This window comes from Salvelinus namaycush, chromosome 16 (genome assembly GCF_016432855.1).
Source record: "Salvelinus namaycush isolate Seneca chromosome 16, SaNama_1.0, whole genome shotgun sequence".
Classification (NCBI taxonomy): domain Eukaryota; kingdom Metazoa; phylum Chordata; class Actinopteri; order Salmoniformes; family Salmonidae; genus Salvelinus; species Salvelinus namaycush.
In genome coordinates, this window is record NC_052322.1 from 940,647 (window position 1) to 956,565 (window position 15,919).

The following is a 15,919-nucleotide window of genomic DNA, read 5'->3' on the forward strand; positions in this document are numbered from 1 at the left end:
AACAACAACAAACAAATCAAAAATCTTGGCATGGGAGAAATTCTCACTGACAGGGATCTAAACAAATTTGTGCACAAAATTTCTGGAATCTTTTACTTCAGCTCATGAAACATGGGACCAACACTGCGTTTATATCTAAATGCTTCACAATGGCGGTGAATGGTCTGTAATGACAATGAGGCTATGATAATGACTATTTCCTTTCATTAAAATTCATGGAGATGATGATTTATGAAAGGAGCAAATGGAATCGGTCCAGCTCTGTGTCTCTCTGTATATGCATCACTTGTTGGTGCCAATTGAAGTCTTCAACCGACGCAAGGCATACGGCGTTCGAAAAAAGACAACATTCATGGGATTTATTAGCAAAATCACTATTTGTTTTGGCACTGCCATTTCTTGGCTCTCATAACAGAAATCTGTATTACATGATATCAATGAGTGTCTGAATGAAGAGACGTGGGTGTGAACCAGCGTGTGTCGTCTCTCCCGTCAGATCATCGTGTTCATGTGTTATGGCATCATGCTGAATAAGTGGGTGCTGCAGACGTACCAGCCAGACTTCATGAAGAGCCCCCTGGTGTACCACCCCAGACACCGCCACCAGGTCTGGCGCTTCTTCAGCTACATGTTCATGCACGTTGGGTAAGAGACCACCCCACCTGATTCACACACACACGTGCACCTACGCAAGGCACGCACGCACACACACGCGCACACACACACACACACACGCACGCAGTGTGAAGCAACATTAATTGATACTGGAAGGCATTGACCGATAATGCATTAGATAGGATTGATGGTGATAGATGACTACTGTAGTTAACATTGATGAAGTGTCTAGACTAAAGGAGCTGATTAAAACTATATGCATAATGAATCTGTTATTGAGACCGGAATCATCCTCCTGTTCACTGTGTCTCTCAGGTTGGAACAGCTGGGGTTCAACGCTCTGCTCCAGCTGATGATCGGCGTTCCCTTGGAGATGGTCCACGGCATCCTACGCATCAGTCTGCTGTACATGGCCGGTGTTGTGGCAGGTGAGTGTCAGTGTGTTAGCAACGTTGGCTGATGTGATAGTATCGTTGTTTATTGTGTTAGTAACCCTGTATTTTAGTGCTGATAGTACTGTATCTTGGTACTTTGGTGTTTTAGTATATGAATGTGTTGGTGTATTAATATTTTAGTTCCTTGGTGTGTTAGTCTGTTCCACATGGCTGGTAAGTTGGCCATAAAATGTACACTACCGCTCAAAAGTTTCGGGTCTCTTAGAAATGTCCTTGTTTTTGAAAGAAAAGCAATTTTTTTTGTCCATTTAAAATAACATCAAATTGATCAGAAATACAGTGTAGACATGGTTAATGTTGAAAATGACTATTGTAGCTGGAAATGACTGATTTCATATGGAATATCTACATAGGCATACAGAGGCCCATTGTCAGCAACCATCACTCCTGTGTCCAATGGCACGTTGTGTTAGCTAATCCAAGTTTATCATTTTAAAAGGCTAAATGATCATTAGAAAACCCTTTTGCAATTGTTAGCACAGCTGAAAACTGTTTTTCTTATTAAACAAGAAATAAAACTGGCCTTCTTTAGACTAGTTGAGTATCTGGAGCATTAGCATTTGTGGGTTCGATTACAGGCTCAAAATGTCCAGAATCAAAGAACTTTGTGCTGAAACTCGTCAGTCTATTCTTGTTCTGAGAAATTAAGGCTATTCCATGCGAGAAATTGCCAAGAAACTGAAGATCTCGTTCAACGCTGTGTACTACTCCCTTCACAGAACAGCGCAAACTGGCTCTAACCAGAATAGAGAGAGGAGTGGGAGGCCCCGGTGCACAACTGAGCAAGAGGACAAGTACATTAGCGTGTCTAGTTTGAGAAACAGACGCCTCACAAGTCCTCAACTGGCAGCTTCATTAAATAGTACCCGCAAAACACCAGTCTCAACGTCAACAGTGAAGAGGCGACTCCGGGATGCTGGCCTTCTGACGCGTAAAACCCTTGTTTCCTAGTACTGTATCTCTTTTATCTCCACTCTGCATGATTTTGTTTTCTGACGTTGTAAGTTACTTTCTCTCTTGACTTGTACTTATATCAGAAGCTGAAGCCTAATTCCAATTGAGCGATATTCATTAATTTTGTACTGTTTTTCTATTGTCTACTAAAAACATTGATTCTTTCACTACCCTTATTTCCCTCCTAGCGTAAGATGGTGTAAATGTCGTTCAACTCCTCGTGCTCCCTGAAATTTACACACACATGCACGCATGCACACACAAACACACACACAGTACACACACACAGTACATGCTCATGCTTTTATTTATTTTTGTGATGATGACAGACCTTGGCCAGGTCGCAGTTATACATGAGAACTTGTTTTCAACTAGCCTACCTGATTAAATAAAGGTGAAATAAAGTACATTTAAAAAAGAATCGGAGAAAGGCTGGAAAAGAGAGAAAAAAGTGAGCCAGTGAAACAGAGGGTTTTAGGCCTCCTCTCTCGGGTGTTAGCCTAAGTGCAGCCGTAACTGAAGTAGGAGGAAAACCAGTTGAAGGGCTGTTTTAAAGCAGGTAGATCAGCGCCAGGGCAGTTTGGGGTCTACAGGCTCAGCCGGGGGTCAAACTCACGGGTTCAGGCAGGGTTTTAGGGTGGCTAATGATGAGGCACACGTAGTAACGGGAGTTATGAGAGACCGAGGATTCACGTCCAGGTGAGAGGTCAATGGGGCCAAACGCCCTGGCTCTAGGCACAGTGTGAGAGTAATAAAGACCTGGATCCCTGAGCCCTCCTGCCTTCAGCTAACGTTTTACATGAAAAGAACAGGCAGACATCAAACAAGTAAGGGGGACAAGTAAGTGAGCAAGTGGTGCTGACTTCTGTCTTGACTCTTCCACCGGAGTTTTAGTGTGGCTCATTTAATGCCAAACGCCATATAGCAAGGTTTATAGCTTTATGCTGTTGGAATTAATTGTCTGTTTGAGTTAAGGCCGAGTAGCAACTTACATTAACATACTGTGAGCAATCGTAACAATAAATGTTCTACTGTGCTTTATATGGTTTAATCCAAGTGTGTGTGGGGGGGGGGGGGGGTGTATGTCCGATGTCTGTCTTTGTAAAGTTACTGCATAGCTCGGGGAGAACAACCGTGTAGGGTTTCCCAGAAATCTCCTGTCTGTTTGTGGATGACGTAAGCCTTGTATTACCAGACTGATTACCGCTGCGCTAGACTTACCGTTGTGCTAGCAAAACAGAATGTAATCTCGCAAGACTTCTGGATGGTTGTACCGGGCTAATAAAAACAAGAGTTAAAGGGATTAGATTATACACAGTAAACATCTCCGACATATGCATCGTAGTTCTTTTCTGGTTTCTTCTTTGAGTAACTATACCATCAGTTCTTCGTGACATAATGTGGAGGATGAGGAATCCTAGCTACTCTGCGTGGTGCTGATTTTCAGTGTTCATGATTTAATTAATGTAATCGTCAGTTACTGGACATGGCCTAGTATTTGCAAGAGTAAATATGCTTATACTTGCATTAGTGCGTGGGTGTTGACTGAAAAGCAGTTGATCCTGTAGGCTTATAGGGACCCTAGCCAGTTTCAGTCATTGTGTACTGCTACTGTATCCCGCTGTAAACCCCCCAAAAACCTGTGAAGATATGTGAAAAAATCCATACTGTTGCTCCCATATCAATACATTCATTCAAACAAGAATAAGAAATATGGATGGCTTTGCGCTGATGCTGATTCTCAATTCTAATAATGGTGTCAGTCCATCATTGAGTTCTCTCTTAATGGGATCGATTCAGGAGCATTCAGTTGGTCATCAAGTTGTCAATGTGATAAAAAATAAAGCCTGTAAGAATGATTAAAACCTGAGACCGGGCTAAATCGATTTTTTGTTTGCTCTGTTCCTCGGTTTTGGTGAAATGGCTATAATATATTGCCTTGCCTTGTATTTTTTTGATAAAAAATTGTCACTTGTTTTGGAAGCCCAGGAGGTGTGAGTGTTTCACTGCCCATACAAGTCAAGGGAATGCTGTAGGTAGGCAAGTCTTTTTACATTTGTCTCAGTTTCATCAGGTCGCGGAGACCCAATAAATCTGTATTAAGGAGTCCACATTGCATTTCTCTAATGGGAATTTTAAGACATGGGAATTTGATGCACCATTATGTTAGATGGATTAGTTATCCTTTCTATTTTATATATTTTTTTTATCAGAATAAAATGTTAGAGTCCTCTGCCCTCTTTCATCTCTTCCCAGGAGGTTGATTTGCATGAGTGTCATTGTGAATACTTGGTATGGCCGTGATGGAGTAGAGGGGTCCGATCAGACAACAAGTTGACAGTTATTTTCCCTTCCTGCTGTGCAATGTAGAACAACTTTGAGCCAGCCTATAGGGAAAGGGAGAATGAGAGCAGAGGAAAGTAGAAGGGGGGGAGGACAGAAGAAGGGGTTAGAGGAGGACAGAAGAGGGTGCAGAGAACACAAGGCTAGATAAATCACCCCAGGTGCCAGGGAAAGGTGACTCTAACACCCTGACCCTAACTCAGGCTCTGACTCCTGGTGGAAGGATATTTATTATTCACTGTGGCCCTGAGGGAGGAAGAGAGAAGATAGATAGATAGATCGAGAGATGGAGGAAACATCAGCCACTCTTCTAGCTTATGTACTGTGTCAATTTGGCTTTGCTTCAGCCAGTTGAGTCACTTGCTTCATTATACTTCTTGTTCTTTTGGTTCTTTGAATGCATGAATGGTATTGTGTGGGCTCAGTTGTCACTAACACTACACAGTACATTAGCAGTATAGCCTGTATGAACTGAGTTCTGCTTGAGTGCATGTAACCCTTTAATATTAGCCATGGAGCCCTGTATTGTGTATAGATCCTGGTGTTGCATAAAGACCCTGCCTTGTGTGCGGTTCTTTGGCTGCAAGCCCCTCTGATGTAGTCTCTTGGCAGTGGGGTAGTGCGAGTGTGCATTGAGGAGGCAGGCAGGGTGACCTTGGCGCGGTGCAGCTGGCTCATTGGTGCCGGTGTGATTATGGTAATCCCCCAGCCCTCCTCCATGGAGCCTTCCTCACCGTCAACCTCACCACACGATGTGGCACCATCCAGGCTCATTTCCTCTCCCAGCCCTTTTTCCCCCTCATCAATCTACACACAATACCCCGTACTGACAAAGCAAAAAGAGGTTTTTCGAAATTTTTGCAAATTAATAAAAACAAAAAACATATCACGTATTCAGACCCTTTACTTAGTACTTTGTTGAAGAACCTTTGGCAGCGATTACAGCCTTGAGTCTTCTTGGGTATGACGGTACAAGCTTGGTACACCTGCAGATCCTCTCAAGCTCTGTCAGGTTGGATGGGGAGCTCTGGCTGGGACACTCAAGGACATTCAGAGACTTGTCCCGAAGCCACTCCTGCGTTGTCTTGGCTGTGTGCTTAGGGTCGTTGTTCTGTTGGAAAGCGATCCTTCACTCCAGTCTGAGGTCCTGAGCGCTCGCTCTGAAGCAGGTTTTCATTAATGATCTCTCTGTACTTTGCTCCTTTCATCTTTCCCTCGATCCTGACAAATCTCCCAGTCACTGCTGCTGAAAAACATCCTCACAGCATGATTTTGCCACCAGCATGCTTCACCGTAGGGATGGTGCCAGGTTTCCTCAAGACGTAACGCTTGGCATTCAGGCCAAAGAGTTCAACCTTGGTTTCATCAGACCAGAGAATCTTGTTTCTTATGGTCTGAAAGTCCTTTAGGTACCTTTTGGCAAACTCCAAGCGGGCTGTCATGTGCCTTTTTACTGAGGAGTGGCTTCCGTCTGGCCACTCTAACATAAAGGCATGATTGATGGAGTTCTACAGAGATGGTTGTCCTTCTGGAAGGTTCTCACATCTCCACAGAGCTCTCTCAGAGTGACCATCCCTTAACATACTGCTTGACTAGTTGGGCCCAAGCTTGCTGTACAACATTAAAACCAATTCAGTCTGTCTACAAACAGGCTCTCAAAGTGCTTGATAGGAAGCCCAATAGCCATCATCACTGTTACATCCTCAGAAAGCATGAGCTGCTGAGTTGGGAAAATCTTGTGCAATACACCGACGCATGTCTTGTATTCAAGATCCTAAATGGCCTGGCTCCCCCTCCACTCAGTATTTTTGTTAAACAGAAAACCCCAAAATATGGCAGTAGATCCACAAGGTCTGCCATGAGAGGTGACTAAGGAAAAGCACCTTTAGTAAATCCGCTTTCTGTGAGAGCTTCCCATGTCTGGAATACACTGCCATCAGACACACATAACTGCACCACATATCACACTTTCACAAAATGCATGAAGACATGTCTAAAGGTCAATCAGATTTGTGAACATAATCCCTAGCTGTGTATTGCCGCTTTCCATGTTGTCTGTTGTCTGTAGCTTGTGAGGTGTGGAAACACTTTGTTGCTTTTATGAATTTTGTCTTGCTGCTTTTTGTTCCATGTTGCACTGTCTGTATGCTACGTCTTGCTTGTCCTATGTTGCTCTGTCTGTATGCTATGTCTTGCTTGTCCTATGTTGCTCTGCGTGTGCTCACTGCTCAATGATTGTCTATGTTGTAATTGTTTTTAATAACCTGCCCAGGGACTGCGGTTGAAAATTAGCCGACTGGCTAAAACCGGCACTTTTACTGAAACGTTGATTAATGTGCACTGTCCCTGTAAAAATAAAATAAACTCAAACTCAAACCATCAGGTTCTTGGTCAACTCCCTGACCAAGGCCCTTCTCACCCAATTGCTCAGTTTGACCGGGCAGCCAGCTCTAGGAATAGTCTTTGCGGTTCCAAACTTCTTCCATTTAAGAATGATGGAGGCCACCGTGTTCTTGGGAACCTTCAATGCTGCAGAAATGTTTTGGTATCCTTCCCCAGATCTGTGTCTTGACACAATCCTATCTCTGAGCTCTATGGACAATTACTTGACCCCATGGCTTGGTTTTTGCACTGTCAACTGTGGGACCTTTATATAGACAGGTGTGTGCCTTTCCAAATCATGACCAATCAATTGAATGTACCACAGGTACATTTCTAAAAACCTGTTTTCGCTTTGTAATTATGGTGTATTGTGTGTAGATTAATGAGGGAAACAAATAATTTAATCAATTTTAGAATAAGGCTGTAACGTAACAAAATGTGGAAAAAGGGAAGGGGTCTGAATACTTTCTGAATGCACTGTATATTCTATTTCTGTGGGTTATCCTGTCCAGTCTAGTCCAGGTGCATTCTGTTTGCTTTCTAGAGCACAGGAATGTATTTCATTTGTTTGTTTAAAAAAAAAACAGTGAATCATTTTCTCCCAAGTGTCTTTTGTGTCTGTTTGCTGAAAAGCTGTTGTGGCTGAGGACGAGATTGTTCGTGACCAGAGTCTATTCGGACACATAGCAGTAAACACTGGTATGCATTCACACACAGACACAAACAGTACACACACACACTATAATATGCATCACACTTACTCTCATTTGCGCTAAACACACACACGCACACACACACATCCACGTGCACACCCAGGCGTCAGATGTGATTATATCTGGCCTCTGATGCCTGGTGCTGTGTTGAATGGTCTCTCCTCTCAGCAGCTCTGAGAATGTGACTGCGGGAGACTATAGATTTTTCTTGGAGGCCCCTGTGTTCCCGGGAAAACATACATGTTATCAGGTTTTTCCCTGCCTGGCAAATTTGGGCGGAGCAGAACACTGCCCGTGATAGAATAAACTGACTCAATCTCCGAGGAGGCCAAGAGCAAAGTGTCTTTGGACCGGGGTGTTTTAGCACAGTGCAAAATGTATGAGTTTTATATGCCTGTGTGATTAAGCGCTGCTCTCAGGGCCCTGATGTTGATATTACTGTTTTTGATTCTATGGAACTCAGCTGTGTGTTTAGACTGGGCTTTCGTGTTATGTATTGACCCGAAATGTTGTTTGTCTGGCGTATAGGGACTCTGGTGGTTTGTTTTGACTGGATATACAGGCGGGAGTGTTGAATATCTTTGATTTCTATGGGAATTAGTGTTTTTATCCCGTTGGGGGCCTTGTGAACTGGGGATGATGATTAAAAGGCCTTAGTCTCCTCTTTCCATTGAGGTCATTCTAAGGTTTAATATTTTCCTCTGTACTCGTACTCTACACCAAGCCAGAGAAATGGATAGTGGTGGTAGATTGGATGTGGACTGATTGTAGATTGTAGAAGAAAAGCCACAGATAGTAGAATGAGGATATATCCCGTATGTCTCCGTGCCGTCGGGGAGAGGAAGCGTTCATCTCTATCCCAGGTGTACCATCATATTTCGAACAAACTTCCCCAGACTGACAGGACCATTATAGTTCAAATGGGACTAGAGAATGGGCGCCCATTCGAGTAATGACCTTTCGAGTTATGAGCGTGTCAAATAGAGGATAGGGTAGACAAAAGCCCATGTGACAGATGGCTAGCCTCCAGTTATGTCCCCCCCGCCACCCTCTACCACCCTCCCCTCCCTTCTACCTCTCAACATCAGCAGAGTTCCTCGATGCCCTTGTCTTGATGTGTCTGACTCTTGTTGTGTAATTACTGCAGACACCACTCAAACACAAATCTATTTGATAAAGGAACAGAAGCACACGTCTTTACAGATCTCGGCTGTGTAAGCTTGAAAGGAAAATGCCACTCCAAAACTATATTTTAGCATTGGTTTCACTAGTTCTATATCTTGGAAACTTGATTGCTGACATCCAAAACATTTTGGGACTTTATCAACAGTGGAATAATGAAACAGATACCAAATTATTGTTTTGGAGTGGTATTTTCCTTTAAGGTTAGGTTTGGGATACAGGTGTTCCATATGTGCTCATCTCAGTGTAACAGAACAATGTGTTGTTGACCTCCTGACCTAAGCTCAGTCCTGTCATGTGCACCACTTGTGATCCTTCCCCATTGCAGTAAACTTGTGTTAATTTTACATTGCCAAGGTTGCTGATTAAGATCTCCTACTCACGTTTAATGTGGCTGCCTCCTCGGCTGCACTGTAAAAAGCACACAAATTAATCTGTGTCTCGTTAGAGGCTGTCAGTTTCACTTTACCTGAGGAACATTAGATACTCCTCCTACTGTGGGTAAACCCCCACCCCTTTGAGAAAACACACATAGAAAGGCCTCGCCGGGTTTTTAAGTTTCTTGCCCTCTCTGCATTAACAGTATTTGTTCCTGTAGGCCTACTCTCTCTCACGCCTTCTTTCTCTCTTGCTCTTTCTCTCACTCTCTCCCTCCCTCCATTTCTGATTGGTAAATAAATCTGATCAGGCATTTCCCCAGTTTACTAGCAAGGCGAGGCAGCCTTTGGAGAGGGACAGTGCTGACTACAGCACATCTTGCTTAGATGACCAGGAGATTGAATACATACAGGATAGATCTCCCAGCTAGCACATACTGGTCTGAGCACCATTCCCACAACTTTCTGGGAATGGTGCAGGGTAGTTGCTTGGCATTGGAACATTATCACATTTAAGGAACTTGACAAAAAAAAAAAAAAATCTTTCATAGAACGTTTCCTAAAAGTTCAAACATGATTTCATTTCAATTTTGCTAATGTTCTAAATCTTTAACTGGTCTGACGTTGGGAATATTCTCACAGCTCAGAGAACATTAAGAAACAACATTATTCTGTGAGAATGTCAGTACTTCATCATAATGTTTCCTATGGGTTTCCTCATGGTTCTATTTAAAGTCATGTTCTCAAATAGTTCAGAGAATGTTAAGAAAACCTTGAACCTTTTCACACGTACCAACACACGGGTGTGATCATTATACAGTGGTCCCTGTAGCATACGATCAAACCGGTGTGATTAGAACGCTTATTTAGAATGTCCAGATTCGATTGATGCAACGGTCAGAATTTGAGCTGGCCACACTGTTTTTTCAGAAACATTTTGCACAAACACAGTCCTTACAAAGTTATGTCCAGAATGTGACCAGTTTATTTTTGTTCAGACATTCACAGAAGTAGCTACAGCATAACACAATCATCCAAACCGGAAAAATGTAGCCTACATTTGTCCTAGCACTAACTGAGGAAAGATTGATATAACACAAGCGGTCGAATTTGTATAACTCTCGGCTGACAGAAACTACAATATGAATTAGCTAATAGCAATTACTATTTATAATTAATCACATCACGTGTGAGCTCACCATTGATCAAAAATAATTGAGTAAAACACTTTCTAGAAATCAAAAGTAATCCGCCGATGGGTAGTTTCTGCACGCCGTCATGTTGTTTTTTTCACAGAAACTAAAGATAAGAGGAGACTAGATGAGTTTGGTCTGTTTATAGTATGCATGTTGAAGGGGGTGTGTTGTCTACCATTGTTCACATCCCACGATTCACTTCTGGAAGTTCTTGAAAAATGAGTGAACCTTTACTCACCTAATTTTGTTATAACATCTTTGGTACGACAGACGATTACGTGAAACCCAGAATGCACTGTATGTCAACAAACATGGCTCCACACACAGCTGGAATTAGCTTAGCTCATCATAATCAGTACAAACTTCAAAAAAGTATTTTACACACGTGTCATTACAATCTATGCAAGAATTGGAATGCATGTTTTGTCACCAGTACTTGAAAACATGTGAATAAAACAGTAAATATATAAGTAATTACCACACAAAACTTTTTCTGATAGTGATTTATTGATACAAGTGGGGTGTGCAGGCAGTCAATCACGTAACCTCTCACTCCCACTCTGAGCCATTCAGTGTTGTTGTTTATGTATGTAACTAGTGAGCTAAGCTGTAGCATTAGCAATGTCTTTTAAAAGGAGATGACTCATAAATGCGGAAATTCTGGAGATTTTTTACAATTCTGACAATGAGTCTGAGTATGAAAGTCAGGATTCAGATTCTGACAGTGACAGTGAGGAGCTGCCCCCAAACCTTGTAGCCATTAAGAACCCTGAATCTGAGGACCCCTTGTCCACTGACGAAGTCCCAGGTCCCTTTGAAGATGCTGGTGGTGATGGAGGCAGACCGACAGTGGATGAAGTACAGGAGTTTTGTGGTAGCTGGAAGGCCGCCAGCCATTTCATCCCTCCTGGCCCAGCTGTTTGCTTTGATGAGTCCCAGTCTGGAGTGCAAAGCCCCTTACCATTTCCGTCTGAGGCAGAGTGCTTCAAGTTGTTTCTGACAGAGGAGCTGGTGGAATACATAGTAGAGGAGACCAATCACTATGCCTTGGAGCTACAGAAGAGAGAGCCAGGAGTGAGAGGGAAACTCGCTAAATGGGTGACAACGAGGGTTGCACATTTTGGGGAATATTCAGAGGTGGAAACCTTCCGTGGGAATTAACGGGAATATATGGGAATTAACGGGAATATATGCAAATTAATACCATTTAAATGTAGATGTTTTTTGCATTGGATATATTTACCATATCATATGGAGACAGAAACATAAACCTTTTACGTTATCATAAGTAGAAATAGTTGCAAATGATTAATTCAATCCTTCCAATAGAAATAAAAAAATCTATTTAGTTATTTAACTTTAGTTATTAAATGAGTTGACTCTTCACATGGGATGATTTCACTGAACAATAAAAGAAAGGGAATATTGAATGATCCCCAATGATCTATCCCATCTCCCAAAAACTTTTTCAACATACATCTGTGAAATGATAGTCTAGAAACTAAAGCTTTGGTTGTCTTCCTCTCAGGCTTCCATGTCTTCTCCCTGGACCTCCTCAATGTCCACCTCTTGAACATCAGACTCTGAGGCCTCATCTTCACTGTCACTTTCCAACTTTGTTGAGGATGTCTCGTTATCATGCTCAAAAAGCCTCAAATTTGCCCAGATGGCCACCAATTTTTCAACCCTTGTATTGGTCAGCCTGTTGCGTGCTTTGGTGTGTGTGTTCTCAAACAAGGACCAGTTGCGCTCTGAGGCGGATGATGTTGGTGGGATTTGGAGGGTGATGGAGGCCACAGGAGAAAGAGCCTCAGATCCACAAAGTCCCTTCCACCAGGTGGCTGATGAGATATGTTGGCACGACTGCCAACACTTGGATGTGTACTTCGCCAGACTGCCAAGAACCTTGCCCTCATCCAGGCCAAGGTGGTGAGATACGGTAGTGATGACACCATAGGCCTTGTTGATCTCTGCACCAGACAGGATGCTCTTGCCAGCATACTTGGGGTCCAACATGTACACTGTGGCATGTATGGGCTTCAGGCAGAAGTCTTCACGCTTTTGATGCATTTCAAAACTGCAGTTTCCTCTGCATGGAGCAACAGTGAATTGGGCAGGGCAGCATGGATTTCTTCTCTTACATTTGCAAGCAGTCTGAACATCAGACAGGATGGCATTGATTCCCTCAATTCGTGCAATGGCTACTGCTATAGGTTTCAGGAGTTTCAGGCTGCTTACCACTCTCTCCCAAAATACTTCATCCAGGAGGATCCTCTTGATGGGGCTGTCCATATCGGCAGACTGTGATACAGCTATTTCTTGGAGACTCCTTCCCCTCCAGGAGACTGTCAAACATGATGACAACACCACCCCAATGGGTGTTGCTGGGCAGCTTCAATGTGGTGCACTTATTCTTCTCACTTTGCTTGGTGAGGTAGATTGCTGCTATAACCTGATGACCCTTCACAAACCTAACCATTTCCTTGGCTCTCTTGTAGTGTATCCATTGTTTTCAGTGCCATGTCCTTGAGGAGCAGATTCAATGCATGAGCAGCACAGCCAATGGGTGTGTCACGCCCTGGTCAGGGTGTGACATGGGGAATGTTTGTGTTTTGTCTCGTCTTGGGTGGTTATATGGTAAAGGGGTGTTGGGTTTAGTGTATGGGGTTGTGTATAGTGAATGTGTCTAGGTATGTCTATGGTTGCCTGAGTGGTTCTCAATCAGAGACAGCTGTCTTTCATTTGTCTCTGATTGGGAGCCATATTTAAGGCAGCCATAGGCATTATGCGTTTGTAGGTAATTGTCTATGTAGAACGTTTGTAGTTTGTATTGCACTTGCGTTTGTAGCTTCACGGTCGTTTGTTGTTTTGTTAGTGTTCGTTTCGTGTTTCTCTCGTCTCTAATAAAAAGAGCATGTATTTTTCACACGCTGCGCCTTGGTCCACTCAATATCCTCAAGACGATCGTGACAGGGTGTGATGTGAGGGTAGGACTCCTCCACTTTAAACCAAGCAGCCTTCATGTTCGCAGCATTGTCTGTCACCAGTGCAAATACCTTCTGTGGTCCAAGGTCATTGATGACTGCCTTCAGCTCATCTGCAATGTAGAGACCGGTGTGTCTGTTGTCCCTTGTGTCTGTGCTCTTGTAGAATACTGGTTGAGGGGTGGCGATGTAGTTAATTATTCCTTGCCCACGAACATTCGACCACCCATCAGAGATGATTGCAATACAGTCTGCTTTCTCTATAATTTGCTTGACCTTCATTTGAGCTCTCTGGAACTCTGCATCCAGCAAATGAGTAGATAAAGCATGTCTGGTTGGAGGAGTGTATGCTGGGCGAAGAACATTCAGAAATCTATAACTATACACATTGCCTGTGAGCATCAGAGGTGAAGCAGTTGCATACACAGCTCGAGCAAGACATTCATCAGCATTTCTCTGACTATGTTCCTCCATTGAGTCAAAAAAACGTCTGATTCCAGGAGAACTATGAGCTGTTGCTATCGATAAGGTGTCTGATTCCTCATTTTCACCTCAAATAGAAGTAGAGAGACTTTTGTCAGAGGTTGCTTGTATTGAGCGCTGAGGGAACTTTATGCACTTGGCCAGATGATTTTGCATCTTTGTTGCATTCTTCACATATGATTTGGTACAGTATTTGCAAATGTACAGAGCTTTTCCTACTACATTAGCTGCAGTGTAATGTCTCTACACATCAGATAGTGCCCGTGGCATTTTACTGTAAAGATTAGGAAAAAAATAGGAAAAAAACATACAATTCCATGTACAGATAAATAGTTAAGCAGTTAGATTAAACAACTCATTTGTAAAATAAATGTTTTAAAATGAAACAATTATGGAAAAAGGTGATTTAAAACCTCTTATGGCTGCAAGCCCGAGGTCGGTACACCTATGACAACATCCCCCACCCCCCCCACACTGATTAGCATCGCTAGCATAGCGTCACAATTAAATAGTAGCATCTAAATATCATTAAATCACAAGTCCAAGACACCAAATGAAAGATACAGATCTTGTGAATAAAGCCACCATTTCAGATTTTTAAAATGTTTTACAGGGAAGACAAAATATGTAAATCTATTAGCTAACCACGTTAGCAAAAGACACCATTTTTCTTTGTCCACCATTTTCTCTCTCCACCTGTAGCTATCACCAATTCGGCCAAATAAAGATATTGATAGCCACTAACCAAGAAAAAACCTCATCAGATGACAGTCTGATAACATATTTATTGTATAGGATAGGTTTTGTTAGAAAAATGTGCATATTTCAGGTATAAATCATAGTTTACAATTGCACCCACCATCACAACTCGACTAGAATAAATACACAGAGCAACGTGTATTACCTAATTACTAATCATAAAACATTTCTTAAAAATACACAGCTCACAGCAATGGAAGGACACAGATCTTGTGAATTCAGACAATATTTCAGATGTTCTAAGTGTTTTACAGCGAAAACACAATAAATCGTTATATTAGCATACCACATGTGCAAACGTTACCAGAGCATCGATTCAAGCCAAAGAGAGCGATAACGTAATCATCGCCAAAATATATTAATTTTTTCACTAACCTTCTCAGAATTCTTCCGATGACACTCCTGTAACATCATATTACAACATACATATAGAGTTTGTTCGAAAATGTGCATATTTAGCCACAAAAAAACGTGGTTATACAATGACAAAACTAGCAAAACTAGCCTGAAAATGTCGGGCGCCATATTTGACAGTGATCTTGTCTCATGATTAACTATTCATAAACTTGACTAAAAAAATATAAGTTGGACAGCTATCGAAAGACAAATTAGTTCTTAATGCAATCGCTGAATTACATTTCTAAAATTATCCTTACTGTGCAATACAGGGTTCGCCAAGCGAAGCTATACCAAAGAAAATGGCGGAATATGCGTTTAAAAATTTTCGACAGAACAACGATTTATCATCTTAAATATTTCTTACTATGAGGTGATCTTCCATCAGAATCTTGGGCAATGTATCCTTTCTTGGGTCTAATCTTCTTTTGGTCGAAAGATGTCCGCTTGTCCGTCGAAATGCCCACTAACGTTCGACCGGTACTGGAAACGTGCCCAAAGCTTCAAAGTGCATCACCAAGAATTGCCTCAAAATCGCACTAAACGGATATAAATTGCTATAAAACGGTTTAAATTAACTACCTTATGATGTCTTTAACACCTATAACGAGTAAAAACATGACCGGCGAAATATTACTGGCTAAACCCAAGCTTGGAAAGAGAGCAGGTCCAACGTACATCGTGCGTCAGGCGCAGCAGGAAAAGAACGGTACATCCGGTCTTTGTCGTTTTATACAGGCACTGATTGCGCAATCGACTCCATTCAAATTGTCACCTCTTACTGACATCTAGAGGAAGGCGTAGGCAGTGTTTGTAGCATCATAGCCTTCACAGGGACTTATGAACTGACCTGGGAGCAGGGGCCAAGATGTCTGAAATCTCACACCATATCAGGAAAAGTGCTGTAGAATGAGTTCTGTTCCACTCAGAGACATAATTCAAACGGCTATAGAAACTAGAGAGTGTTTTCTATCCAATAATAACAATAATATGCATATTGTACGAGCAAGAATTGAGTACGAGGCCGTTTGAAATGGGCACCTTAAACAGAGCTACTCAATACTGCCCCTGCAGCCATAA

The 15,919-nt window shown here is 42.4% G+C and overlaps 1 protein-coding gene across 1 annotated transcript in view; it reads left to right on the plus strand.

The window, feature by feature from the left end:
- The window catches only part of LOC120060572 (rhomboid-related protein 1-like), a 48,620-nt gene that overhangs the window by 14,848 nt on the left and 17,853 nt on the right, over positions 1 to 15,919 (plus strand). The window contains exons 3-4 of the mRNA XM_039009940.1: positions 497 to 645; positions 931 to 1,043. Of these exons, the coding sequence (XP_038865868.1) occupies positions 497 to 645; positions 931 to 1,043 (262 nt within the window). The remainder of the gene's footprint in view (positions 1 to 496; positions 646 to 930; positions 1,044 to 15,919) is intronic.